The sequence below is a fragment of the Opisthorchis viverrini genome (assembly GCF_000715545.1).
Source record: "Opisthorchis viverrini unplaced genomic scaffold opera_v5_64, whole genome shotgun sequence".
Taxonomy (NCBI): Eukaryota; Metazoa; Platyhelminthes; class Trematoda; order Opisthorchiida; family Opisthorchiidae; genus Opisthorchis; species Opisthorchis viverrini.
The window spans coordinates 145,662-165,366 of record NW_008751720.1 but is presented as its reverse complement, the minus strand read 5'-3'; the positions used below and the strand labels follow the sequence as shown (position 1 = coordinate 165,366).

The window sequence follows — 19,705 nt, the reverse complement described above, 5'->3', positions numbered from 1 at the left end:
GAGCGCTATTGGGTCCAGCTAGTAACCAGGATGTCGAGGTACTCAACTCTTTCTTCCGAAAGAGATTTGTGGAATGAACACCACCGCAGATTCTCAGAAATATTGAAAACAGCATTTGAGCTTCTCGTCTTCGCTCGATTTCACTCGTGGAATGACATCTCATTTTACCACTTTGTTTCGTCTATAATTTCTAACTCTCACTGGATTCTGTATAAAAAATAGACTAAAATGTGGCAAATGCCGTATATGAAGCGGCCTTTTGCAGCACAATTGAGAGCAACACCACCACAAGGGGGAAAGCATTTCTGATTCAGCCTAGCTTACCGTTAAAAACAAAAGTGTGTGCAAGACTCCGCGAACAGCCTTCAGTTTGGCTGTCATTTTTGATACACTAATGTTTCTAAGACGGCGCTCTGCGGGTAGCAAAGCGGTTGCAACCGGCAGACCCAACTCTGCAAGAATAAACACAGCTCTCCATGGGTAAAGTAACTGAAGTTACCAGGATACTCTGAAACCTCAGCATCTGCCTTTTGGACTCAGCCATTCAATCTAAAAAATGAGGCCTAGCCGCGGGACATGATATGTTCTTAGTTTTGGTTTCTCTGTGTATGCAGTACTGTAAACAAAATGCATTGGACGGATTCGAGTATCCACCGTGAGTCCTTTGACGATACGATAGACCTGATACTGTAAACAAGTTCTGCCGGTATTCTAGTACCTTGGAACTCCACTTGGGATTGACCATGTAGCTACAGTTCACTTTGTTGGTGGTGTGAGGAGATTTGGGATTTTGTGGAGATTTCGTCCTGTAAGCGAAGCTAATCTACGCATAGATTGGTAGATGGTAGATGTTCTGGAAAGCCTGTAGTACCAAGATGCCAATAGTTCTGTCTGAGGACATGCCCCAAAACTTCTGATACCATGGCTCGTCGGAAGCTGTATTAGAAATACACTGAATACGGTGCGTTCCCAAACAAATCCGCGTATCATTCAACTGAACGTTTAACACAATCAACGCATCTACGTTTCAGCGATCTACGGGAGTGAAATAATTCAAAGCAGTGTGTGCAAGAAAGCCACACAGATTGCACCATCTTTTAATCTAAAGATTAGTTCCAGAGGTTAGTATAGTCTGCAAATCTGTGTGGCTTATTTTTGTCGATGTTGAGACTTGAGTTCAGAGGCACGTGGAGGAAAAGACAGGCCATAGGAAGATAGTGAATTTCGCACAGCTCGCCTGTCATCCTGTGGTTAAAATAATGTTTACTGTCAATAAAACCGCACTGTTTGTTTGTTGTTCACAATCTGGTTGGCCTGTTACTTCCGTTGGGATGAAATAGATGTACCTGTCACATAATATCCCAACTGTTCTTTATTCTTGCTTTACTGCGGACTTCTCCGCGGAATACCGATGACATTTAGATATGTTCGTTATGGGATGGCAATCAAACTTTAGAAACCCAGGCTTGGTAACACAGTACCAAACCAAAAGCCGGAAACGAGCCATGCCGCGGTCACAGATTGAGCGTACAGGCCACCTTATTGATAGTGTATATCGCGCCTATTCATTAATGAACAAATTTAGTGTGTTAGAGGCAAGAGGCCTGAACATAGAAGCGCTGGGAAAATGAATAAATTGCCGCAGGTTAAATGTTCAGATTTGGGGATCAGTGAAATGAAGAGACGAATAAATCACAGAGCATTTTACTTCATACAGATCAAGTACCATGTGAGCTCCCTATAAAAACAGTTTGGAACCAAATGGCACGTTCCTAATATTGGTTTTCGATCCTTAGTTGCTTCCATCAAATTTCCACTCAAAAAAGGTCGTTTTCTCCTCTGTATTACCATCTTACGACGAGCTTTCTATATGTTCGCTAGAAAAAATATTTCCACAGGACTTGGTTTTGATGATGATAGTAAAGCGATGGAAACGTTCCCGTACCTTTCGGTAACCGGCATGAAATTTGAGAATTCCGTGGCACTCGCGAGTTGCCTGTTCTTGCGAAGTATTCAGGTGCTTCAGAATGAGGATTTGGTACTTTTCGTTGCACTAAACGTATAAGCCTTTGTTGGCTCGCATTTTTGGTGAAAAAGTACGCAAAAGGCTGGCGCGAAAAATCGACTTTCTGGTCTTCCTGAATGCTGCTTTTTTACACAGGAACTTTGGAGAAAGAGGGAAATTCATCCATGAGTTATCAGTTTCAAAGATGATTTAACGGTGTCAAGATGAAACGATTTTATTTGGATGCTTTGATCTTACTTTGGGGATAAACGTGCGTTTACTGTCGTGGGTTATCTAATTACGGTGGACAGCCAACTTGAGTTCTTCTACAACAATGACATCAAGATTGCGGTGCCAATGTTACCGCACCAGAAATTATTCCTGTGCATCTTGGCTTGCTGTTATCCAACTGCAAGTTGTAGTGCTTAAGCAAATAGAAACAAGCTGCGATATTTTAGGCCTGTTTGGTGCTAACAGGCTCGGGATGTTACCAACACAAAGCCATTTCCCAGTGGACATTTTTGGCATATACAGGCATTCTTCCAGCGGTTAGTGCTAAGTTTTTTCTTGTGGCAGGAACCGAGAAGTCCAAAAAATGCACAATGTACCAGGTTTATTAGAAGAAATCAGTCAATGCTAGCTGAAGAAACTTATACTTTGTTAAAGAAACTGATGCTGCATTGATTCTCGCAATGCCACAATAGGTTATTCGAGCACGTATGCTGGTGTGTAATCAAACTCGCACTTGACGGGGTGCTATGTTCTTGCATGCGGGTTCACTATTAGCATCCCACACAGATAGATTTGATGAGCTAACCTCCTTAATATGTCCCTTGTTCGAAATGCTCATTTCTAAATTGGATGACATTGTCATCAGCAATGTGTGGAATACTTAGGTATGCGCCTTACTAGGTTTCTACAACTCGGTAGAATAGCAGAATCTACTTGGGTTTATCCGACAAATCATAAGGGATGGGAATTGCTCTCTTCAGAACAGTAATTCAGTGAAGAAAAACGCAACCACGGGTTTTATATACTCGCTTCTCATGGCGAGGGTTATTTCTCTGACAACACCAACTTCAAGCCAAATCTGCTGAGGTAGTAGTGAAGTAGTCTTAACTTGAGGGTAGTGCCTCTCGCTCAAGGGTAAAAACATGCGTCTTTGTCTGACATCTGAAGCAATCTGCGCGACCAATAGGTGTCTGTACGTGCGGTTTGTGCGAGGCCAAATGTGGAGCTGCATGTGATCCACTGGTGTTCAGCTAAACCCAAGAAAGGTCGAATAGAATACGTCTGCTGGGGGCCCCCAGCTGACCTCGGCAGGAACATATTACAGCGAGCAACAGTACTCGTTCTATTTCGTTAAGGAGTTCGCGTAGTCCATCAACGCCTTCGAGTTGTGGAGTATCTTCCAAATGATTTACCTTTAACTATGATTTTGGGGTTTACCTCTTACTGGATTTGAGGATCCGTCAGTAACTGAGTACTCCAACATCTTTTAGTGATATAATTTAATGGTATAATAGTGGGGTCGGATATACACTGATCAGAGATAAAGGCAACTTGCTAGTGCATCCGGAGTCGCCCAGAGTAAGCCTGGCGACAGTCAATGGTCAGCGAGTTCCGTCCCACTCAAGTGTGTGTTTAAATGAAAGGAATCCAGGACGTAGATCCGGATGTAAGAATGTGGAGGGCGCAGAAAGCCAGCCTCAAAAATCTTAAAACTGGATGCGAAAACGTAAGAACTTCTCATCAGAGCTGACAGCCAGAAGTACTAGCCAACAAACCGGTCTCTGTATTAAAACCTAACTTTCCAAGTGAGAATGTCAAATTTTTCTAATGAATGCGCAAATTTCTTTCTGTTATGCAGAGATGGTACGGCGGGAGCTGCTGAGAGCAATAATGAGAATGGCGACTACTTGCCTCTGACAAAAGACATTGAATTCCAGCCTGGCGTTTCTTCCCATCTTATCAGTATACAGCTGATACACCGTAAACCAGTAAGTGACCAACTGATCTTTTAACAGTATGGAGGTGACGTTAGCTTCTGAGAAGAGCAAAGGTAATTTCGCATTTATTTTGAAGTTTCCTTGAAATTAGTTTTGTCTTCTACCCTTCGAAGACCAGTCTTTGGATGCCAGCCTGTCGGATGAATGTGAAATGTTAAATACAGTCGATGCGAACATCATTCGGGAGATACTTTGACAAGCTTAAATGGGTGACTGTGCTGGATTCGTTTGAGTCTGCTGTCAAAACCAAACTCATATTTGGTGAATGCCGTAATTTGATGCATATTGTTACATTCTGCTTGCGTTTATCTGATGTATCTATGCGTCTATTTGCGATAACTCTTCGAACACTCGGAATGCTAAAACAGGAACGATGCTGGTGGTGATTATTTAGCCACCACTGTAGAGACTTGGCTTAACGACAGCTAGTAATGGTTAGTATATGTGTGTGCCCAAAAGGAACTGGAGATTAAATCAGTATAGTTTATTCACTGAACGATACTCGGGATTGTACTTGTAACATGGTTTCTCTTATCAGGCTAGTCAGTTGGTAGCGAGTCCACTAACAGCCTCCGGCCCTACGTGTTTCGCAGCTTGCTTTCTAGGAATGCTGACTGTTCTGGCGGCCCGATGCCTATCCAAACAGCTCCGCGATCAGAAATTTTAATCAAAATCTTTGACTGAGGATCCTCATCGTCTTCTTGCCTATGTCTTGAAATTCCGACAGTATTTAAGTTCATACACAACCAACAGTCGCACAACTGCTAGTACCTCTATGGTGCATCGGCTGTCGCGTGGTGCCATCGGCCATGTCGCCTTATTTGATGTATGTAGACAGGTGGGTGAGCGAAAACACGGTAGTGATGGCGCCTTTATTCTTGCTGCGCCACATATACGTTCCAGCCCCTCCCCGCACCCTGTGAATGACACGACACTCAGATAGGATAGTTCTTAAAACGGCAACTTTGGTCCGCCACTCAACGCCCATAGCTGCGCTGTGTACCGTCAAGAAAATTTAAAATTGGTATTCCAACCAAAAAATTCAATTCATCATTAAGCTTAGCACTTCGCAGCAAGCCAGATGACCAATCTTTCTGGCACGTACGCCCTTGGTAGCCTTCGGCAGCTCTGTTCTAATGTTTTGCATCTGCCTGTTTTCACTTACTTCAACGAATGCAGTGTCCGTTTTTTTACTGTTTATCTGTCATTTGGCCCACACAACGTGATGCTGTAAAATTCTGATTCTATTTCCTAATCCATTACTGTTGTGCCTGTAGACGTGAACTACTTTCAGATTCATTTCTCATGTATAACTTTTGTTGCAGAACAACCGATACTTCTTTGCAGAGCTTCGAAATCCAAGAGGAAACTGCAAGCTCGGTGAACACAAGGTGGCAATCTGTTACCTCAACTCAGGTAAGGAAGCTAAGACTCAGCTTGTGTTGCAACTTCGAAGCCAGTCAAGGTTAGCACCCGAACAAACAACTAACATACTTGCAAGTTGTGTTACCCAACCCTATTTAGAGAATTCGACTAGGACTTTCATAAAATCTTGGCATTAAGATCCACAATTTGTCATCTGAGTTCAAGACCGTTTGTGCTGGCTTTTCTCTGCTATCGTGACTTTCAGAAGCCTTATTAAAAAATGAACGAATTGACGGTGAAAGAAACAAACGCGACATTCGTTTTCAAAGTTGAGTGATTTATCTCTGTACTGCTGGATCACTGATCTTTGTCATGGTTTTAATCGGGAAATCTGGTAACTTTCAACCGCACCAGTGACAGTTGTTGGAAATCTGTACAGAGTTTGGGTGTACTTGCAGTAACTTAGGCTTCCTACCCTCACACCTAACTTTCAATAGCCAACTGAAAATACAGCTGGATAACTATCGTTTTATATCGTCGTTATATCAAAAATAATGAAAGACGTTTAAAAATTACTTATCAATTAAACTACCGTTTTACCTGTTGATTTCACAGCTATACAAGTAATGAAAAAGGGTCTTAAGACTGTCTTGCCAAAATATTCAGCAATTACAACGCTCTGAATAAAATTTGATATGCTCGAGCGAGTTCCGTAAAGCTATAGCAGCTGTTTAGTTTATATTTATTCGTAACAAAACAAAACAACTCTTTTCTGACTGTTCACAAACCAGAGCTAGCAAAATGTGATTCGACGCAATACGAACATTCTCACCTTTAGCATCATCTAGTTCTTACTAAAGAAAACCCCTAATCCGCGCTTCTTTTTCTAGCCAATGTACTCTACTAATAAGACTGGAGTGTTTTTTCGAATTAAATAGTATGAGACAATTGCTCAGAATCACCAAACATCCCGCTACCTGTTTTGTTCTAGTTGCGGCTCAGCAGGTAGACGTAGCCGTGAGAAGCTGAGGCAGTCAACCCATGATTTGAACATAAATTTACTTAGGTTCTCACTTTAAAGCTAGTGCAAACGAAGAGTGTTCTATGACAACAGACTTTGTGATGTCCCATCTGTTCTTTGAAATTTCGGAAATAACTCTTACTACATATTTTGATACTTAATTCGATACTTACTTACTAGATAATTCGAAAAAAAGAATGTTTTTGTAGGGGATGCTCGAGACAGTCTGTGTGCTGCACATTTTCGGAAGAATACTAGTGCATTATTTGGATCCCCAGCTCCAAGAATTTTAGTACACATATTTCAATACACATATCCTGCGAGCGAGCATAAAAAGTTAATATTCAAACGAGTAAGTCGGGTCGTTACTTAGTATAGCACAACAACACAATGGAGTTTGATTGACGAATGACTTGTGTGCAAGACCCCCCTGTTTTATATATAAATCTGTTTCACGCTTCTTATTTCGCAAAAATTTAATAAATGCAACTACTTTACTTTGTGGAGGTGCGGACCCTTACACAAGCGTCCCAATCTCAACTGAGGCTTTTAAAATGTACGCGGAATGAGTATACGTGATCATTTGGATTCCTGTTTTGAGCTGTTTCACACCCAATAAAAGCCTATCTTTTTTATTAAAAATTCTATTTTCAACCATAATCATTCATACATTGTGATTTTTTGTGACTTTGTTGCATGTGCCCTCAGCTCACCAAGATTGTCTCTCGGTTTCTGGCTGCTTGTTTGATGTAAAAGGAAGAACCACCCAGACGGGGTGACGCATCCATTAATGAATACTTTAACTCTAATGTGACTTATGAAAATTTTATTACTATCTGTTAACCGGTTGGGTTATCGTTTATAGCCTTCCTGTGTGGAAATCTTACACACTTCTGTACATCCATCAGAAAGCTTGGTTGGGGTCTGTGGTTATCCGGAATTAATCCATATAAGACTGAATAAAATTCCGACGCTGCCTCCTGATGACCCCTTCAATGAAATTTTCTGACAACCGGGAATGAGAGGTGCCAGAGATGTATCATTCGGAAGAAACACTTTTGTTTGTTGTGGGAGTCTGTCACGAACACGTAAACAGCAATCACATGTCTTGATAGTCCAGTTCTCAGACAGCTTGATCTGTACTCTCTAATGTGCTTGGTTAGGGGCTGAATTTTGTCAAAATAACTCCGCGGAACTTGAACCTGTTGGAGCATGCTGATCGCCCAACGTGTTACTTCAGTCAGTCAGTCAGGTTAGCGCAGTGAAATGTAGTGAAATGTAAGCGAAAACTGACGATATTCACCAGATTTCGGAGCTCCTTCGTCCACGCTGAGAATGCAGCCAGCTGGCGCACTCTAAATAAAATAGTCGCTAGACTACTGATGGGTTGACAGTAGGCTATCGATGGAAAATCTACTGGCTTTCCCCTCACTTTGAGTTACTTCAACCATAGATGAGAAACAGTGCAACAACTCGATATAAGAGCCTGTTAAAGTACAGCAGAATATTCCCTTGGATGAATAGTTACATTTCATTACAGTTTCGTTTAGTGTCAACGAAAATGGAAGCTAATCCTTCCTATCTTATTGGCTTTTGCTTTACGGACACCACAGGCACGCATAACAGTCGGAGTTTCCACAGCTTGGCAGCAGAGCAAGCTAGTACTCCGAGTCCCAATTTGAATTATTAGCTTTCGGCACAAAATGATTGGTTTCGGATTTTCGTGTCTGTAATTCAGGTTTGGCGTAATCAGTAGTGATTTGTTAGTGGCTGCGGTCATTTCTTTCGTGTAAAATGTCCTGGTTTCTGCAATAAACGAGACAAAGATGTGAAAACAACCTATTTCATAGGGACTCTTTGAAGACAGCAAACTCAGTGTATTCTATCAAACTGAACTCTACTACTACGAAGGCGATCACCCCAACTAATGAAAACAGATTTTTGATAAAATATCGTTCAATGATGACCATATTGACTTGAGTTTTCCAGTAGCTTGTAAATTCTCGAGTGTAACCCTTACCCCAAAAGCTCTGTTGTTATATCTTTGCCCAAAACATAGCTTTTTCAACGGCTGTTTGCGGAATTTAATTTATCCATCCATGCTAAATCAGCTAGACAACAAAGGGGGCCAGCTTCGTTACTGATATTGGCTTGGACTGAGATGTCCCTGTCTGCATGCACAATCATACGACTGGGTCATTTGCAATGAATGAGTTTTTGGTATCCCTAAATTTTGGGAACGTTATCTTGCGTGGCTGAAACATTTGTGTCGAGACTGAGGACAAAATGCTCAAATGGCTCTGATTCTTGGCTCCATTAGCTGCTAAATAATAAATAATAGTTCTACAATTCACGAAAAATTGTAGAGTTTTACCTGATTAGCCGCCGATCGTCACGCATGATCTGCATGCTAATCAGACTAGTCGTACAAAACCTTCAGGCTGTCCGCCACTAGACATTTGGTTAGCTTGTTAGACTAAAATTGACGCCTAAAAAAAATTGTAGATTTTACCTGACTAGCCGCCGATCGTCACGCATGATCTGTATGCTAATCAGACTAGTCGAACAAAACCTTCAGGCTGTCCGCCACTAGACATTTGGTTAGCTTGTTAGACTAAAATTGACGCCTAAAAAATCAAACTCAACATCTTCACAAACTGTGTGGTGGACGCGCTATCCAAAGTAGCGGTCTGGAATCGTCAATAAAATAGTCGAGCGTCTGATTCCGTTAATTTTATCTGCTGAATTTCAATGAGGGTGCTCGCTCCTCTGAGCTTTACAGGATCCGATTACACTTTTAATCTAATTCACTGTTAGGTCTTCAACAGTCTCTTCATTAGATGACAGTGCACCCTTTAAAGTGTCGAGATAACCCGTAAGGTACGTATATTGTGGAATGGTGCTGCCGTAAAAATACGTATTTCAGGAATTCCTGTAAATGATGAAATTCTTCAACTGCCCTATTTATTGTTGTCAAGAGTGTTACTGTAAAACTCTTCTTTTACTATCCGGTCATCACCACATCGATGCAGCTTCTGCGGTGTGGTTTGAAGCAGTCAGTATATTCGACTCTTGTCAAATCCACATTTAACCCGGAGTTCTGTAACCTTGCTATTTCTCAACGGCCTAATAAAGTTCGCACCACTCAACTGTGTTTGAAGGCAGGGGGATCATTCCTGGAAATTTGAGGGTTGTGCTGTCGTGACTGCACTCAGTGTACCGACACGAATGGAGTGTAAAGAAGCAAAATCTGTTTTTTCCTATTACCTCGCAATCCTGCATTCATCAAACGATATGTGAAGTTGGTCAATACACCCATTCACAAACCGAGTTGGCGTTAAAATGAACCTCAGATGAATCACAATCGAATCTCTGACTTGTGATATTATTTAACTGAATGCGCTGCGTTTCTTCAGGCGAAGAATGTGAAGCTGCTTTTTTGTGGTAGAAATCTGACATGAACATCTGTTGCTGAGCCTTGCACTACACGTATGCTATGGTTTTATCCATTGCGTTTGCTCACGACCAGAAGCCACGATCTTTTGAGGGGAAACCCAAATCCAGACGATACCAATTTCTTCGGATGCCGACTGCAGAGTTCATGGTTAGCTTCAATCTTACGTTGATCACCAAAAGCACAACAGACGGGCTCCGGAAAAGGTGTGATTCATTATCAATGTATTATTTCTGCTGCAATATTGCAAGCGAATGTTTACTGGCATTTGTTTAGAAGTTAACCTTAGACTTAAACGAAAAGCTCGGATGTATTGTATGTTGGCGAGAAGATGGACTTCCTGCAATGGAATTACCTATCGAATTTCTGCTTACGAGAAAAAAGTTTCATCTGAACGCTACCTCACACCACACTCATGCGTCAGAAGTTCACATGTAATTCTCCGCACATCAGTAAGGGATTGTCCAGGATTTTATTCTTTATCCTATATAACTAGCAGAGCAGCTAAACCTACGTATTCGTACAACCTATGAGACTTGGGACAGCATGCGCATTAGCTATGCTTGTGCACCATCTACTAAGTAAGAGGTGAGTAGTTTGTTTCGTCCTTCGGCATCCGGAAACAAAGCCAAGGCTCTCATCTCCCGCAATCCAATAATGTTGGTGGTCTACTTGGTGGCCTACTTATCATCTTCCATATCCGACTGCTCCCTCGTAAACACCTTTGTCAGGTGCGGTAGAAGAACCTAGATGACCTTCTCGTTATGATCCTCATCAACGAAATGTATCCTACAAGGCTGTATCATCATTTCCTGGGGTTGGTATTCAGCATACCAAGGTAGTTATTTTCAACCGACATAAACTATAGAAGTGATGAAAATGCCACAATATTTCAATAATGTTCCATGCAACTTAGGTTTCTCTGGGAGCCTAGGAGTGCAAAAATAAAATTGAGCTTTAGATTAGTGTGTACCAACATTATAAATCGCCTGGTGTTATCAGACTTAAGAACCAACAACAATGTTGCTTACGAGTGTGAATCAGACCTTTATACTGACAAAAGGTGGATAGGTTGAACAAGAAAACACTCGTTTCCACAGTTCTCTGAGGCCCACAGTGTTTCCCTGCGCTTGATCAAATGATCCATGTGGCTCATTCGGTCATTACCGTGCTCAGAACAAAAAACTTGACAACAAATTTCCTGGATGATAAACAAACAGTTAATGATATTTCTTTCCAACTCTGCACATCCAAATGAACACCTTTTCCGATGTAATGCTTCATCTAGTTTGCGAAGGACTTTGATTACCTGTGGTGTACTTTTAGCACTCTCATGTATGGGCATCCAAGGTCAGTGATTCCAATGATCTAGAAAACCGGGTGCTAAAACTCATGGAAAGACAATGTTTGGAAATGTCTAGCAAAACAAGCAGTGTCACTTTACCAAATTTTTGTGATTGACAACATCGAGTACAATGAAATCATAATTTTCTTTTCAGTGGACGGTGCAGCAGACGCTCAAGATGTGGTGGAAGGTGACATTAGCTGGTCCGATCAATTCCGGATGTAAGTAACTTGGAAATGTTACTGAGGCTTTATCCCTAGACCGGAAACTAAAGTTGGTCCACAAGGTGTGCGGAAGCATAGTGAAAAAAGGCAGAGAGCAGCGCTTCCCATAAATATTTCACTGTGTATCTGTGTAAGGCGCGATCGCTTTTTATACGGAGCTTCAAACCAAGATTAGAAATGATCGGAACGTAGAAAACTTTATTGCAGAGTGCTTCCAAAACAGGAACCACAGAATAAATTGTTTCAATGCTTTCCAATAAGTTCAAATCATCAGACTCTAAAGCGACGTTCAATCGGACAGTGTTCGCCAGTAAACACGAATACTCCGGTTTAAAACGAAGCCAAATCACTCCACCGAAAACCTTGTGTTATTCATGTTCACAGCATTCTTCCTTTAACTTTGATTGATTCGATTTGTGCATTTTATTGAGTAGTCTTCCTCTTATTATGGTGCCATTATTCTAGTAAGTTCATACAAACGAGGAGAGCACTGAACTCAATCTGCCCTCTTATTAGAGCTCATCACTGTACATAGCCTTGCCTTTGCCGTGATTTGAAATCCGGACTCACCAGAACAATTGCACCAGAAGCAGATAAGGAGTGTTCAAAAGTGAGAAATCCAAACGACTTTTAATCCATTTTGACTAGGTTGCGTTAGCAAGAGTGCTATTTTAGAGTTTGATTCCGTTAGTTCCAACGAAACTATGTGACTCTTATGAAGGAAACTACTCAAAGGGTTGCTCAAAACTCTTCGACAGCCCACGACCGGTTATTCAGAAATAGTGGTTGGTTTAAATGTCTAACCTTGTGTTGTTTGACACGTCTTGATGAAATCTCTTACATTCTTGTGAATTGCTTTAATCAGGGAATTTTGAAACGTTGAGGCGAAACATTGAAAAAAGTGGGGGAAATTAATTGCTGTGTTGTGCCTCTTACTTCACTTTTGTCCGTTAGATTCCCATGGCCCACCGCCTGCTTGAAAAAAAGGCTGACAATGGGTAATTCCGAGCTCTGCCTTGATCGGAATATCGCATCGTATAGCAAATCTAGCTCAAGTAAAGTTCCCACGGCCAGTAGCGACTCTGGACCAGGTCGTGTTATTTCGTCCTANGTTCCAACGAAACTATGTGACTCTTATGAAGGAAACTACTCAAAGGGTTGCTCAAAACTCTTCGACAGCCCACGACCGGTTATTCAGAAATAGTGGTTGGTTTAAATGTCTAACCTTGTGTTGTTTGACACGTCTTGATGAAATCTCTTACATTCTTGTGAATTGCTTTAATCAGGGAATTTTGAAACGTTGAGGCGAAACATTGAAAAAAGTGGGGGAAATTAATTGCTGTGTGTTTATATAGATTACACATTTCCTAACCTGGTAAAAGTCAACTGCCCTTGGTTGCGTTAGCGAACACAAATGATCGCGATTCTTATGCAACTAGCATATTTCTGGTTCATTTTTGTGGTTATGTGAGTAAGACAAACGCCGTAGTTTCTTGTTTATCGCCTAAACTTTGCTGATAAGAACAGCTTGCTAACGTTCCCATCACAGCATCGTTGTAAAAAAACTGGACACTTTTGTGTTAACTATCGGAGCCCGACTGCGGTTTCTTGTAGTGTTTAGTCTAAAAGATAACTTCACTAACTGATAGCACTAGAAAGCAAGTAATTGCCTAGATAATTACTTGTAAAGAAAAACGGAACAAATTTAAATATATTTTGTTGTCAAATTCCTTTTTAATGTCATCCAAATTTAACAGTAACCTTAATTTCCAGGGCAATCACGCTTATTCCCAGCGTGGATGAAAACGGTATACAAGTCCCCCTGACGAATATGGATTATGCGCTACATGGAGTCACTTTCTTCTGGAAACTACTCAGCGCTTTCCTTCCACCAAGGTAAGAATACCGTGCATGTTTGAATCTACGTACAGCTAACCGGAGGTACTGGGACCATATATTTTCGGGGTTAAAAGAATCGCCCAGAAATCAATAAATCATGTGGGAAGCTACAAACACTTTTAGGCGCTGGAGGTGTACATCTTAACATCGCCAGTATTTCTGACAATCAGAACTAGGCGCCGAGATTTTCTTCAAACCAACTTAAAGTGAAACACATGGATGCTTCTGAGTATGCTTGTCAGCACACGTAAATTTCTACTGTGGAACTTAATAATTCATTATTGCAATCCAACTGCCAAGCTCGGTGAACAAACCAACAACCACTTATTAAGTTCCTTCGCCTGTTTATTAAATTGTTGTTCTCCATAAGTACGATACGCGAATAGCAGAAAATATAACGCTTAATTTTTGCATCTATACTACACAAGGAACTAAACTACTTCAACTTGTAAGTAAAGCCAATCTACACTGTCGATAATTCCCCAAATGAGAGACAGCCAAAGACCGTTCAATATAACCATATAATTACACACACAAACTGCACGGAGCTCTGGCTCGACCAATGAGAGAGCACGTGGGAATGTCCAAAAGCGACTAAACTGTAAAGTGTTGAAACACCTCTAGAGTCTCATGGTGGGAATAGGTTTGATTGGATGCATAAAACCTTAATCTCATGGGCTTCGAGAGCTTTACGGGGTTTGGGTAGAAACTTCCACGACCCATGGTAGACATCTGAAGGGGTTAAGCATAAATCCCAGTTAAAATACATTGCAAAACAGGGGGCACGTCTTCCCCACCAAGACAAATACTTTGGAAAATTTCGAACCGACTATTTTCCAAGACCCTCCGAAACCATATTTTCCACGCGCTAAACATATAATGCGTATGCATTCCTAAAGCAAACAGAAGTCCTTCATCCTGATATTTTCTGGCGTACTCATAAGATGACATTTAGTGTCGGCACTGGAAAGCTATTGCAACAAATCATAGGGTAAGGTAGGTTATTGGTAGAAAAAGTTTGGGACCGATTGATAAGTCATCGTTTCAGAAGAGCTTGGTACAAAATCGGTAGTTGTTTATTTGAACAACGTTTCGTTTTTGACACAAAAGCTTCATGAGGCCAAGCGAGCAAGTCACTAAATTGACCAGGTTATAAGGCAGACAGGGAACCAATCAGTGAGTCCTCTTCAGATCATCACAGAACATTATTCTAGGAGATTTTCAAGCAACGCAAATCACAAAACGTTTTATTTTAACGGCAAATTTCGTAACCTATTAACTGATGCACAGCTGTATCTTTTGAATATCTGCGTTTTTGTTGTTTTGGACGCATATAGCCGGGTTACGGTGAAAAAGAGGAAGGCTTTCGCCGCAGAGTTCTTTATTAAGGAAACACCAACTGAACAGTTACAGACTATTGGTCGGGGGAGCAAAACTCTCATACGCATCTTGTTAACAAAACTGAATACCCATCTCCTCCTTAAACCCGTACTCCTGAACGTTCCTGGATATTGACTGTTTCTCAAATACAAGCAAATACTACAAATCGGCTACACAAATTCCGTTATAGATCTCACTTTTCAAGAGATGTGAAGCATATTTACGAGAATGCACTACTCATCAGTAGTATCCACCGTCATAACGAAAGTTCACAATTAATGGGCTTCCATAAGAGCCGTTTTGATCCAGTCTACTGCAAAATTCTCACCATTAATACGTAAAAAGAATACGCCCAAGGCGTCGGAAAAACTTACAATAGAAAGAAATAGCACTTACAGGCCATAGAGTTTTCAGGGTCAAGCCAGTCCGGGTGCTACTGAAAGTTTTTCGCATTGTTTGCATTTTGTCCCTAGTCAATCATGCTGGCTACTTGTTGCCTTGTTGTTCATTTTCAGAAAGTACTTGGGAGGCTATTTGACCTTTTGTTTGTCCCTTATCTTCATTGGAATCTTGACGGCTATTGTGGAGGAGGTAAATTGAAGCACTTTTGTCGTTTTTTGCGGAGTTTAATTTCCGCGTTTATGTACGTTCACCTGCCTACTATAAGGCGTGACCAGATGAAAATAGATGATAGACCATTGCTTTGCGTAATACGGGCACAAAAGTGGAACACTGGGTGTGGTTAAGGACTAGAGACCAAAAGATAAACAGCCAAATGACTGTCAACCCATCCAAAATAGTTAGATAAAAGTGAATTATCGCTTTCCTGAAACGGGAAAAATGTAGTCCTAAAATGCGTACAGCTTCATGTTGCAAAACAATTTCGAGTAGCCCCAGGTGCAGCTGAATCAAACAGAAAGCCTGAAAATGGTACGTTAGTTGCTAGACAATAATGCGTGCGGAAATCCGACAGCGGTAGCTGACATGGAGGTTTGGTTGTTTTGAATCTTTCAAAAATACAGACACCTAATAAAGGCTGATTCACGAGGGAAGGAAGTGGCTATCAGTTCAGTTGAGAAAAAATCATCATTTTGATCGGTAAGCGAAGTTGAGTATTCACAGGACTTCAGTTAGTAAAATACTGAATTGTGCTAGTGAACAGCTTTTTACAGTACGAGAGTAGTTAAGTTATCTAGATGGCATAGTGGTTCATGGTGATTACAGTACCTATCGAAAGGAGAAAATAAGCCAGACATACACCAGAACAAAAGGTCGTAACACCGTGTTTGTCCATTTCGAGGAAGAGTGTTAGGTCATAATGACATATAAGGCAACCGCATCAATCAACTGAAGACCTCTGAAAGTGGTTATATAGTTGCGCGTTTACGTGGGGCCAAAGTACATTGGTCGATTTTCGAAGGAAGCTTACACACCAAAATGTGGATTTACTTGACGATCACAGAGATTTAGTTTGAAAACAGATTAAGCCTTTTGGGCAAAAGACAGTTAAACTGATGCCTTTACTTATAAGACTCTCGAAATGCAGGTAATCTATTAGCTAATCTCGCAGTCCAGAAGAGGTAGCATCCTAGTTACAACACATCACTACTGGATTCGTTAAGCCCATATTGAGAGGAGCTGACCATGCCGATAGCTGAGGAAACGTTTGATCATGTTAGTCTGTGGCGCAAAACATGTTCCACCTAACTTGCAAATCCATAGTTTCTTCGATAAATGAACCAAATACCCACTATGATCCAATTACACACGCATCACTACGACTAGATGTTTCAAAAAATGAATGGCCCTCATAATCATAGGATTCACGAGCCTAGCAGTATCGCGCTACTGGTCGTCCCTAGTGAAAAGTAAGCCCTAAAACGTTTGCTTACCGCGTTCTGTAAAATCAATCCCTACAAGGCACAGAGCTACTGATTTCCAAAATGAAGAATTCTGTGACTCTGGCATGATAGGCAGATTCGCTGTTTCCAAGGTGATCTAGCTGGCCCCAGGATCTCTTCAAAAATTGGGACCCGTGGAGTAGAAGTCCCTTAGGTCGAACTATCCTTAGCGTGCTAAGGTTTCTAAAGGCTGGTCAACACCAGTCTTTGATGTTTCATTATTACCAAAATAATTTGCAAAACGAACAAACAGCAAGGTCCTTCAGTGAACTTCGATAAAGCGCGAGGGAGATGACCGAATGACTTTGTAAATTTCCACCTATTCCTGGTCGTACGCCGACTACACTTTATTATAATTCCTCAAACAACAACTTGGTCTGCCTGTTTTCAATTTTACGTAGACAACTCTCCGTCACTTTTTGATGCACCAACACCAGGGAAATATCCAGACTTTCTGATTTAAGGTCTGATGGTTTTTCATGTGGTTTTCGTATCAATGTACGGGACTTGTTTTCTCAGCTTCCTGGAACTGCCTACCTGGAAAGTTCCGAAAAAAACACCTGGGTTTGTCTGTCTGCATATTCTGAGCAGTTATCACCCAATACTTGTTTCGAAAACAACGGCACTGCTAGACAGCCTGTGTTTTTTCTCCCATTACGTAACAATATCTGTCTGCCCTTCACTATGAGGCATTCCATTGGGTATTCGGCTCCAGCGGTTTTGTCATGCATATGAGCTTAAAAGTAGACCACGAATGATATTGCTGGTCTTTCATACGGGAGATTACACAACCCTCTCGTTATCTCACAAACATTCTTGTCCCATTACCCGAATTAGCCACACTTACGGATGCTAATATATTTAATGAGTCCCAAAGCTGTTATTAAACCTGGCCAATAATTTTGCCTAAGTATCTATCCAGCTTATTCTGGTTTATTACACACTCGCGGAATTAGTCTAAAAAATATTTGGCTGGTTGGCCGTTGCTCGTGCCACACATTAAGCAAGCATATGGTTGTTCATTTTGCCCTGTGAGCTAGGTCAACATGCATCATTGATTACGGTAGTTACTTGCCGAGAAGAGCATGCCATTAAAACAATGAGCCAAACTCCATCACTCCCTGTATTACCAGAAGGGCCACAGACAGATTAAGCAGTGGTTGATGATGATCGATAAATTCTAATTGCTAGATGAATATAATACCAGTGCTACTTATTCAGCCACATATTTGGCTGTTCAGAGCGTCAGTGGCATGCCAAGTGTCTGACCTTGTTTAACTAAGTGCATTCGAGCAGTCAGCTGAGCCTTTGTGGTTTCAAGAACGAATTTCTCAAAGGTCAGCTTTGTCTCAGCCACTCGCAACTAATTATCATTTATTTTTGAAGAGCATGGTCACAAACATAAAAAGTGAGTGCAGGCGATGAATGCGAAAGAGTAACAGGATAATATGGGAGAAAAGAGAGAAATGTCTCATTCGAAATCATGCCAAGGACAGTGCCAGTCTGATGAGGTGAATCCCAAAGTATGTAAAGATTTTGGTATGGGAACAGGCGTCTAAAGACTAAAAATGTACCTTCAGCTCCATGTGCCACGCATAAAAGTGTCGTAAGTACGCAGGGAGCCCACAATGGCAAGCAAACACAAGTCACTGACTGCGACCTTAGGAAGTCCCAGTCCAATAACAGCCTTAGCGGATTGAGGAAAGCAGATCCCTCGATAGGAGATGATCACCGGTTGGTGAACCAAAAAGTCGATATCACAACCGATGGCATGTAGGGCTGAGATTATGGCGAGGGAATGTTCATCAGCACCATACTTCTGCTTCTTCTCATTCCACACTATCTCTCCACGCCCATCCGAGACTATGCTGACGTCTATTACAGTTGCACGGCGATCTCGAACAGCGATTAGGTCAGGTTTGATGAACGACGTAGAAACAGTTACCAGCAACTATGATCCATTATTAACCCAATTAGTGTTAGCTAGCTTTACTATACACTAACGTGCGGATATTTTTTTCGAAAAACCAACCCTAATCTGATACTGTGCTTCTTGATTATCGTCATGGTGAAAGAAAGAAGGCCTTCGCTGCGGAGTTATTTATTAGGAAACGCCAACTGACCAGCTACAGACTATTGGACAGGGAAGCAAAACTCTCATATGCATCTTATTTACAAAAACTGAACATCCACCTTTTCTTGAACGCATCTTCCTGAACTTTTCTGGATATTCATTGGCTGTTGCTCAAATCCAAGCAAAAGCTACAAAGCGACTTCACTAATTACGCAATAGACTTCCCTCTTCAAAAACGCAAGGCGAATTTACAAAAGGAAACCATACTACTCGCATGCCCCGCTCATCAGTAGTACCACCGGTACAAGGTATCAGAGGATAGATGATAACTGGTGTGCTGCCGAAAGCTTGAATGTCCCGACCACTAGGTCGGAGGTCGTGCGTTCGGGACTCCTGCTTTTTCTTGATCTGCGCACTGCTGATGCGGTGGCAGTGAGCTTTTTAGCATAGATGTGCTTCAGGCAGCACAAGATGAAATCTCCGTTAGAATTCACTGTAAGGTCAGGAACATCCATAACCCGCAAGTAAAACATCAATAAAATTTCGCCAAAGGTGTACCACCTCTTACGTTTGGTCGTAACAGCTGAACGTGTATTGTCTCTCACCTTGTTTATCAACATAACTACTTGTGGGATTTATAAACAGTGTTGTCCAAACAAAGTTACTTGGTTTGGAATTCGCACCAGTTATTTTGGCTCTCACCCTTTTTGCCTTACCACAAAGTTATCGCATATGCTGGGATGTGTCGCGGCTCTGAAAACTGCCGTAACAGGAATCACACTGGTGGCTATTGGAACCTCACTACCTGATGCATTCGCGAGTAGAACAGCAGCACGCCTGGATGATTCTGCAGATAACAGTATAGGAAACATTACGGGTAAGTATTGTCTGGGAAATTTCAGAATCAAGGAAGCTTTGTGTTGACATTCAAATCGTTTTCCTAGTTAGATCAGTTAAGCTGAGCAACGATCGAGGGAAGTTGTTTCAGCAATCTCATGGCTCGATTATTTAGTAGGATCTGATCAACC

At 41.5% G+C, this 19,705-nt stretch overlaps 2 protein-coding genes across 2 annotated transcripts in view; both read left to right on the top strand.

The window, feature by feature from the left end:
• T265_04071 (hypothetical protein) overlaps positions 1-18,380 on the top strand; it is a gene marked incomplete at both ends in the record, with an annotated part of 30,963 nt that extends 12,583 nt beyond the window's left edge. The window contains 7 exons of the mRNA XM_009168717.1: positions 3,876-4,005; positions 5,340-5,430; positions 11,354-11,420; positions 13,197-13,319; positions 14,660-14,810; positions 15,218-15,293; positions 18,184-18,380. Of these exons, the coding sequence (XP_009166981.1) occupies positions 3,876-4,005; positions 5,340-5,430; positions 11,354-11,420; positions 13,197-13,319; positions 14,660-14,810; positions 15,218-15,293; positions 18,184-18,380 (835 nt within the window). The remainder of the gene's footprint in view (positions 1-3,875; positions 4,006-5,339; positions 5,431-11,353; positions 11,421-13,196; positions 13,320-14,659; positions 14,811-15,217; positions 15,294-18,183) is intronic.
• Positions 18,381-18,951: 571 nt separating this feature from the next.
• The window catches only part of T265_04070 (hypothetical protein), a gene marked incomplete at both ends in the record, with an annotated part of 4,681 nt that continues 3,927 nt past the window's right edge, over positions 18,952-19,705 (top strand). The window contains 2 exons of the mRNA XM_009168716.1: positions 18,952-18,978; positions 19,401-19,554. Coding sequence (XP_009166980.1) covers positions 18,952-18,978; positions 19,401-19,554 — 181 coding nt within the window. The remainder of the gene's footprint in view (positions 18,979-19,400; positions 19,555-19,705) is intronic.